Here is a 9,932-nt window from a genome sequence, read left to right on the forward strand (position 1 = left end):
CCGCTCCTGTACCAGGTAAGTCCACTACGGGCTCACCATAGCCCGTGATACTTGCCCCGCTCCTGTACCAGGTAAGTCCACTACGGGCTCACCATAGCCCGTGATACTTGCCCCGCTCCTGTACCAGGTAAGTCCACTACGGGCTCACCATAGCCCGTGATACTTGCCCCGCTCCTGTACCAGGTAAGTCCACTACGGGCTCACCATAGCCCGTGATACTTGCCCCGCTCCTGTGCCAGGTAAGTCCACTACGGGCTCACCATAGCCCGTGATACTTGCCCCGCTCCTGTGCCAGGTAAGTCCACTACGGGCTCACCATAGCCCGTGCTACTTGCAACTTTTTGTTCCCGCTAGCCACACGCGTTTAATGCCATAAATTAAATTGTTTGCGAGAGGTGTGTATCATATTGCCCTTCTATCATTACAGCGAGTCCTTCTATCATTACAGCAAGTCCTTCTATCATTACAGCAAGTCCTTCTATCATTACAGCAAGTCCTTCTATCATTACAGCGAGTCCTTCTATCATTACAGCGAGTCCTTCTATCATTACAGCAAGTCCTTCTATCATTACAGCGAGTTCTTCTATCATTACAGCGAGTCCTTCTATCATTACAGCGAGTCCTTCTATCATTACAGCGAGTCCTTCTATCATTACAGCGAGTCCTTCTATCATTACAGCGAGTCCTTCTATCATTACAGTGAGTCCTTCTATCATTACAGCGAGTCCTTCTATCATTACAGCGAGTCCTTCTATCATTACAGCGAGTCCTTCTATCATTACAGCGAGTCCTTCTATCATTACAGCGAGTTCTTCTATCATTACAGCGAGTCCTTCTATCATTACAGCAAGTCCTTCTATCATTACAGCGAGTCCTTCTATCATTACAGCGAGTCCTTCTATCATTACAGTGAGTCCTTCTATCATTACAGCGAGTTCTTCTATCATTACAGCGAGTCCTTCTATCATTACAGCGAGTCCTTCTATCATTACAGCGAGTTCTTCTATCATTACAGCGAGTCCTTCTATCATTACAGCAAGTCCTTCTATCATTACAGCGAGTCCTTCTATCATTACAGCGAGTCCTTCTATCATTACAGCGAGTCCTTCTATCATTACAGCGAGTTCTTCTATCATTACAGTGAGTCCTTCTATCATTACAGCGAGTCCTTCTATCATTACAGCGAGTTCTTCTATCATTACAGTGAGTCCTTCTATCATGCAGGCAGAGGATGCAAGATTCCTTGCATCTTCTGCCTGCATTATCTCATCCCAGGTTATGTTCATCTGAAGGAAGATATCTCTGTATTTCCCTGCATATTGCAGTTTGCTCCCTTGTACTAGGATGTTCACTTTGATGAGCCTCGTTCCTGAAGACTTCCTTGATCGATCGATTTTTGTCCTTGTTGTACTGGCCAATCCGTCAAAAACTTTTCAATGCATTGCTCAGCCCCTTCCACTTATATTACCTTCAGTATTCCTGACACTGCAGCTTTGTTCTTACCCTTCCACTCGTCCTACTTGGAACCTTCTTGTTCCCTAATACCTACCACGACTACAGCTCTTTTCCTTTCCATTAGCTGACTCGTGCATCATAGTTGCTGCCTCCCGTGAAGTTACAGCTTTCATTGCAAGTTCTTTGACTGTGGACATGGCTTCTGGGCTCTTCCTCAGCAGTTCAGAAAACGTGGCACCCACTACAGGGGTTCCTGCCATTGGTACCTCCCCTGTTACCTGGGCCAGAGTCTGAGGAGGGTCTGTCTTTAGGTGTTTCATCTCCATGTATGACTCGCCCTGTCGCTCTCCTCCACCTGTGTTCTGTCGTCCTACCATCATGCTTGATCCCTTTTTGGTACGTAGGGTTAGTGTTAGACTACAAGGATCAGAGAGATGAAGAGAGAGAGAGAGAGAGAGAGAGAGAGAGAGAGAGAGAGAGAGAGAGAGAGAGAGAGAGAGAGAGAGAGAGAGAGAGAGAGAGAGAGAGAGAGAGAGAAAGAGAGAGAGTCCACAGGTGACAAACAGGTTGGACCAATCAAGCGGAGTTGCTGTAGCCGTGATTGACAAGCCGTCACTCACCCCTTGGTAGTGACGTCACGGGTCCAGTAACACATGATTTACTCTACAACTCATACAAATTACTCATTGATGAGGCAGCAGCGTCTCTTTTAGAGAGAAGAGGAGCTATAAGAGCAGAGGGAGCGCTGAGAGAGAGGTGAGGTGGGGGTGGGGAGGTAATGGTGGCGATTAGAACAGTGGCGAGGAATGTAATTAAGGTGGGAAAGGAAGGAAATTAATGGGTAAGTGATGTGAAGATGGAAGAGGGGAAGTGGAGGATAATGTTGGGAAGAGGAAGAGAGTGGTAAAGGGAAGGCTGGTAGCTGGTTACTGGTCATATATGATGATAATATGAGGAGATTGATGAGTTTTGTCATCGGGAGAAGGGAAGGGAAGGAGGATGAGCAGGAGGAAGATCAGTAGGAAGATGAGGAGGAAGATCAATCACCACAACAGACAAACATGAGGCAAATAACGTTAAAGCTTCCTCATAAAAACACGCGCTATTAAGAAGAGAAAGAGAAGGAGGACAGAAGTATAAGGAAGAAGGAAGACTAAGAGAAAAATAACACGCCAGAGATGAACATTTATAACACAAAGTGACGGAGGAGAGAGTGGGAAAAACGCCCAGAACACGGACAAGCGTTCAAGAGCAGCGCAAGACACCCAACGAAAAAGGGAAACAGGAGAAGGAAAAATTAAAAAAAAATAAGGGAAAGTTTGGGAGATAAAATGTCACGCAGGAGAGTGAGTGGTTGATGGAGTCGGGGCTTAGCGAGGAGGATGGAGTCGGGGCTTAGCGAGGAGGATGGGGTCGGGGCTTAGCGAGGAGGATGGGGTCGGGGCTTAGCGAGGAGGATGGGGTCGGGGCTTAGCGAGGAGGATGGGGTCGGGGCTTAGCGAGGAGGATGGGGTCGGGGCTTAGCGAGGAGGATGGAGTCGGGGCTTAGCGAGGAGGATGGGGTCGGGGCTTAGCGAGGAGGATGGAGTCGGGGCTTAGCGAGGAGGATGGAGTCGGGGCTTAGCGAGGAGGATGGAGTCGGGGCTTAGCGAGGAGGATGGGGTCGGGGCTTAGCGAGGAGGATGGGGTCGGGGCTTAGCGAGGAGGATGGAGTCGGGGCTTAGCGAGGAGGATGGGGTCGGGGCTTAGCGAGGAGGATGGAGTCGGGGCTTAGCGAGGAGGATGGAGTCGGGGCTTAGCGAGGAGGATGGAGTCGGGGCTTAGCGAGGAGGATGGGGTCGGGGCTTAGCGAGGAGGATGGGGTCGGGGCTTAGCGAGGAGGATGGGGTCGGGGCTTAGCGAGGAGGATGGGGTCGGGGCTTAGCGAGGAGGATGGAGTCGGGGCTTAGCGAGGAGGATGGAGTCGGGGCTTAGCGAGGAGGATGGAGTCGGGGCTTAGCGAGAGGATGGAGTCGGGGCTTAGCGAGGAGGATGGGGTCGGGGCTTAGCGAGGAGGATGGAGTCGGGGCTTAGCGAGGAGGATGGAGTCGGGGCTTAGCGAGGAGGATGGAGTCGGGGCTTAGCGAGAGGATGGAGTCGGGGCTTAGCGAGGAGGATGGAGTCGGGTGGTTAGCGAGGTGGATGGAGTCGGGGCTTAGCGAGGAGGATGGAGTCGGGTGGTTAGCGAGGAGGATGGAGTCGGGTGGTTAGCGAGGAGGATGGAGTCGGGTGGTTAGCGAGGAGGATGGAGTCGGGTGGTTAGCGAGGAGGATGGAGTCGGGGCTTAGCGAGAAGGATGGAGTCGGGGCTTAGCGGAAAGGATGGAGTCGGGGCTTAGTGGAAAGGATGGAGTCGGGGCTTAGCGGGAAGGATGGAGTCGGGGCTTAGCGAGGAGGATGGAGTCGGGGCTTAGCGGGAAGGATGGAGTCGAGTGGTTAGAGAGAAGGATGGAGTCGGGGCTTAGCGAGGAGGATGGAGTCGGGGCTTAGCGAGGAGGATGGAGTCGGGGCTTAGCGGGAAGGATGGAGTCGAGTGGTTAGAGAGAAGGATGGAGTCGGGGCTTAGCGAGGAGGATGGAGTCGGGGCTTAGCGAGGAGGATGGAGTCGGGGCTTAGCGAGGAGGATGGAGTTGGGGCTTAGCGAGGAGGATGGAGTTGGGGCTTGGCGAGGAGGATGGAGTTGGGGCTTAGCGAGGAGGATGGAGTCGGGGCTTAGCGAGGAGGATAGAGTCGGGGCTAGCGAGGAGGATGGAGTCGGGGCTTAGCGATGAGGATGGAGTTGGGGCTTAGCGAGGAGGATGGAGTCGGGTAGTTAGCGAGAAGAATGTAGTCGGGTGGTTAACGAGAAGGATGGAGTCGGGGCTTAGCGTGGAGGATGGAGTCGGGGCTTAGCGAGGAAGATGGAGTCGGGGCTTAGCGAGGAAGATGGAATCGGGGCTTAGCGAGGAGGATGGAGTCGGGGCTTAGCGAGGAGGATGGAGTCGGGGTTTAGCGAGGAGGATGGAGTCGGGGCTTAGCGAGGAGGATGGAGTCGGGGCTAGCGAGGAGGATGGAGTCGGGGCTTAGCGAGGAGGATGGAGTCTGGGCTTAGCCAGGAGGATGGAGTCGGAGCTTAGGGAGGAGGATGGAGTCGGGGCTTAGGGAGGAGGATGGAGTCGGGGGCTTAGCCAGGAGGATGGAGTCCGGTGGTTAGCGAGGAGGATGGAGTCGGGGCTTAGCGAGGAGGATGGAGTCGGGGACTTAGCGAGGAGGATGGAGTCGGGGCGTAGCCAGGAGGATGGAGTCGGGGCTTAGCCAGGAGGATGGAGTCGGGGCTTAGCCAGGAGGATGGAGTCGGGGCTTAGCCAGGAGGATGGAGTCGGGTGGTTAGCGAGGAGGATGGAGTCGGGGCTCAGCGAGGAGGATGGAGTCGGGGCTTAGGGAGGAGGATGGAGTCGGGGCTTAGCGAGAAGGATGGAGTCGGGTGGTTAGCGAGGAGGATGGAGTCGGGGCTTAGCGAGGAGGATGGAGTCGGGGCTTAGCGAGGAGGATGGAGTCAGGGCTTAGCGAGGAGGATGGAGTCGGGGCTTAGCGAGGAGGATGGAGTCGGGGCTAGCGAGAAGAATGGAGTCGGGGGCTTAGCGAGAAGGATGGAGTCGGGGCTTAGCGAGGAGGATGGAGTCGGGGCTTAGCGAGGAGGATGGATTCGTGGCTAGCGAGGAGGATGGAGTCGGGGCTTAGCGAGGAGGATGGAGTCGGGGCTTAGCGGGAGGGATGGAGTTGGGGCTTAGCGAGGAGGATGGAGTTGGGGCTTAGCGAGAAGGATGGTGTTGGGGCTTAGCGAGAAGGATGCTGTTGGGGCTTAGCGAGAAGGATGGAGTCGGGGGCTAGCGAGAAGGATGGAGTCGGGGCTTAGCGAGAAGGATGGAGTTGGGGCTTAGCGAGAAGGATGGAGTCGGGGGCTTAGCTAGAAGGATGGAGTCGGGGGCTAGCGAGAAGGATGGAGTCGGGTAGTTTGCGAGAAGGATGGAGTCGGGTAGTTAGCGATAAGGATGGAGTCGGGTGGTTAGCGAGGAGGATAGAGTCGGGTGGTTAGCGAGGAGGATGGAGTCGGGTGGTTAGCGAGAAGGATGGAGTCGGGTGGTTAGCGAGAAGGATGTAGTCGGGTGGTTAGCGAGGAGGATGGAGTCGGGTGGTTAGCGAGGAGGATGGAGTCGGGTGGTTAGCGAGGAGGATGGAGTCGGGTGGTTAGCGAGAAGGATGGAGTCGGGTGGTTAGCGAGAAGGATGTAGTCGGGTGGTTAGCGAGGAGGATGGAGTCGGGTGGTTAGCGAGGAGGATGGAGTCGGGTGGTTAGCGAGAAGGATGGAGTCGGGTGGTTAGCGAGAAGGATGTAGTCGGGTGGTTAGCGAGAAGGATGTAGTCGGGTGGTTAGCGAGAAGGATGTAGTCGGGTGGTTAGCGAGAAAGATGGAGTCGGGTGGTTAGCGAGAAAGATGGAGTCGGGTAGTTAGCGAGAAGGATGGAGTCGGGTGGTTAGCGAGAAGGATGGAGTCGGGTGGTTAGCGAGAAGGATGGAGTCGGGTGGTTAGCGAGAAGGATGGAGTAGGGTGGTTAGCGAGAAGGATGGAGTCGGGTGGTTAGCGAGAAAGATGGAGTCGGGTAGTTAGCGAGAAGGATGGAGTCGGGTGGTAAGCGAGAAGGATTGAGTCGGGTGGTTAGCGAGAAGGATGGAGTCGGGTGGTTAGCGAGAAGGATGGAGTAGGGTGGTTAGCGAGAAGGATGGAGTCGGGTGGTTAGCGAGAAAGATGGAGTCGGGTAGTTAGCGAGAAGGATGGAGTCGGGTGGTAAGCGAGAAGGATTGAGTCGGGTGGTTAGCGAGAAGGATGGAGTCGGGTGGTTAGCGAGAAGGATGGAGTAGGGTGGTTAGCGAGAAGGATGGAGTCGGGTGGTTAGCGAGAAAGATGGAGTCGGGTAGTTAGCGAGAAGGATGGAGTCGGGTGGTTAGCGAGAAAGATGGAGTCGGGTAGTTAGCGAGAAGGATGGAGTCGGGTGGTTAGCGAGAAAGATGGAGTCGGGTAGTTAGCGAGAAGGATGGAGTCGGGTAGTTAGCGAGAAGGATGGAGTCGACACATTGTAGTGACTCTGGTCTCCTGTTTCTACCGCCTAGTTTCATTACCTTACATTTACTCGGGTTGAACTTTAGTAGCCATTTGTTGGACTATTCACTCAGTCTGTCTAGGTCATCTTGTAGCCTCCTACTATCATCTTCTGTTTCAATCCTCCTCATAACTTTCGCATCATCAGCAAACAATGAGAGAAACGATTCTATACCCACTGCGAGATCATTTACATATATCAGAAACAGTATAGGTCCAAAGACTGACCCCTGCGGGACTCCACTCGTAACGTCTCGCCAATCTGAGACCTCACCCCTCACACTGACTCGCTGTCTTCTGTTGCTTAGGTACTCCTGTATCCAACGGAGTACCTTCCCTTTCACTCCAGCCTGCATCTCCAGCTTTTTCACTAGCCTCTTGTGTGGCACTGTATCAAAGGCTTTCTGACAATCCATAAATATGCAGTCTGCCCAACCTTCTCTTTCTTGCCTATAGTGGCTTGCGTGTACACCAGCCTGTCTCCCGAGCGTGGTCGACCAGGGTTCGAATCCTAGAAGGGAAGGATAGAACGACTGTTCACCCCCTCCTCCCCTACTCCCCCTGTGTCCTCCCCGGGGGGGGGGGAATTCGGTCCCTGGATGGTATATGTATCCAGGGTAGTTATACGTATCCAGGGTAGATATACGTATCCAGGGTAGATATATGTATCCAGGGTAGTTATACGTATCCAAGGTAGATATACGTATCCAGGGTAGATATACGTATCCAGGGTAGATATACGTATCCAGGGTAGTTATATGTATCCAAGGTAGATACATGTATCCAAGGAAGAAATATGTATCCAAGGTAGATATACGTATCCAAGGTAGATATACGTATCCAGGGTAGTTATATGTATCCAAGGTAGATATATGTATCCAAGGAAGAAATATGTATCCAAGGTAGATATACGTATCCAAGGTAGATATACGTATCCAGGGTAGTTATATGTATCCAAGGTAGATATATGTATCCAAGGAAGAAATATGTATCCAAGGTAGATATACGTATCCAGGGTAGATATATGTATCCAAGGTAGGATACCACACCAGCCACAGACTAGAGGCCCGCGGACACATTGTGTCCAGTGACGTAACGTTGAGAAGAACGTCCTAGTCACTTAAACATTGACACATGAGAACATAACATAACACGGTGAACAAGTGAAGAACACGGGATAACACCACCCCAGAGTGTGTCTGGGGTGGTGTCATCACCTGGCTGGCGGCCACGACACCGGAGGAAACATTATGAAAAACTGTCGGTTGTCAGAGGAAACACAGGATTACACCATGATTAAAACCTGAAAGAAACGCTCGTTGAGGCGGAAATTAATGCTCACTGTTTAGGATATTATTTCACATGACATTTTGGTGGTGTCATTGAACTCAGTCATTTCCCCACGATTATAGAGTATAATAGAGCCTATGTAATTATAGAGCATAATAGAGCCTATGTAATTATAGAGTATAATAGAGCCTATGTAATTATAGAGTATAATAGAGCCTATGTTATTATTGAGTATAATAGAGCCTATGTAATTATAGAGCATAATAGAGCCTATGTAATTATAGAGTATAATAGAGCCTATGTAATTATAGAGTATAATAGAGCCTATGTTATTATAGAGCATAATAGAGCCTATGTAATTATAGAGTATAATAGAGCCTATGTAATTATAGAGCATAATAGAGCCTATGTAATTATAGAGTATAATAGAGCCTATGTAATTATAAAGTATAATAGAGCCTATGTAATTATAGAGTATAATAGAGCCTATGTAATTATAGAGTATAATAGAGCCTATGTAATTATAGAGCATAATAGAGCCTATGTAATTATAGAGTATAATAGAGCCTATGTAATTATAGAGTATAATAGAGCCTATGTTATTATAGAGTATAATAGAGCCTATGTAATTATAGAGTATAATAGAGCCTATGTAATTATAAAGTATAATAGAGCCTATATAATTATAGAGTATAATAGAGCCTATGTAATTATAGAGTATAATAATGATTACAAGATGGAGAAGTAGCAAGAGCCATGATCACGACATACAAGTTATTCGGTGCCATTCACAGACCTCGCAAAGGACAAGCTATTTGACAAGGAAGGTAAATGTGTACTGACCGTTGTATTGTTAACATTATTAAAGCAATATGTGGCGCTGTAATATTCACTTGAGGGTTATAAATGTAACCAATCTATATAGACTTTCAAGATGATCAGAGCTGGAGGGAGAGAGAGAGAGAGAGAGAGAGAGAGAGAGAGAGAGAGAGAGAGAGAGAGAGAGAGAGAGAGAGAGAGAGAGAGAGAGAGAGAGAGAGAGAGGGAGAGAGAGAGAGAGAGAGAGAGAGAGAGAGAGAGAGAGAGAGAGAGAGAGAGAGAGAGAGAGAGAGAGAGAGAGAGAGAGAGAGAGAGAGAGAGAGAGATTATTATTATTAACATCTTTATTGACAAAATTAATTACAATTTTGCCTAATCTGAGGATTTTGATAGTCTTATTAAATTGAGGTTAATGCTAGTATTCACTGTCACGCAGGACAGAGGGTCATACATAAGACAATAGGCCTAAACTGTAGGCTGAAGCACATATATATCATGGTTACAATCAATGTTTTAATGTGTGGATATGTGAAAACAACTTTCTATTGTGCACTGCCACACAAGGGCAGGGATGGGTTCATAAGTGATGCAGCTTAGAATATAAGTAGAAATTGTTCTTCATTCTTTAAAATGGACAAGCAAATTTTGGGTAAATTGTTAGGATGTCGTCCAGAACACCTGAGTCAATAAAATAGTTACAGAGAGAGAGAGAGAGAGAGAGAGAGGGGGGGGGAGAGAGAGAGAAGGGGGGAAACAGAAGTATTATCTGCTATGGTCCCGGGATACAGGGGGACCGGACAGAGACACATCTAGGACACATGGATGGTAATATCCTACATAAGACACATGTAGCCAATGAATCAATGGTAAAATGATCCTGGCCTGACACTCTAATAATCCTGACACTACTTGGGTCTACTAAACAGAACACCGGGATCACTGATGGATACTGTAGATATAGATAACACCCTCACAGTCTTCACTATCTCTATCTCAGCTTACTGTTACATGCAGCGGTCAGAGGCACGTGACAGCCTGGGACACCTTTGGTGGGGTAGTGATACTGGTGGCGGCTTAGTACTCCAGCATCGTAGCTAACAACCTGGTGACCGCCCTTACTGACCTGTGGATCACCACTGTGTCCAACCCAGTGATCAGGAAGGAGCCCAACCGTTGTCGTTCTCCTGCCCTACT

The 9,932-nt window shown here is 49.9% G+C and overlaps 1 protein-coding gene across 1 annotated transcript; it reads right to left on the minus strand.

Annotated features, from left to right (window-relative positions):
* Positions 1-377: 377 nt before the first annotated feature.
* LOC138350853 (methyl-accepting chemotaxis protein 1-like) lies at positions 378-1,262 on the minus strand. The gene has a single exon (XM_069302294.1). The coding sequence runs from the start codon at positions 1,260-1,262 to the stop codon at positions 378-380; it is 885 nt and encodes a 294-aa protein (XP_069158395.1).
* Between the last annotated feature and the right edge of the window lie 8,670 nt (positions 1,263-9,932).

The sequence above is a fragment of the Procambarus clarkii genome, chromosome 47 (genome assembly GCF_040958095.1).
Source record: "Procambarus clarkii isolate CNS0578487 chromosome 47, FALCON_Pclarkii_2.0, whole genome shotgun sequence".
NCBI classification, from domain to species: domain Eukaryota; kingdom Metazoa; phylum Arthropoda; class Malacostraca; order Decapoda; family Cambaridae; genus Procambarus; species Procambarus clarkii.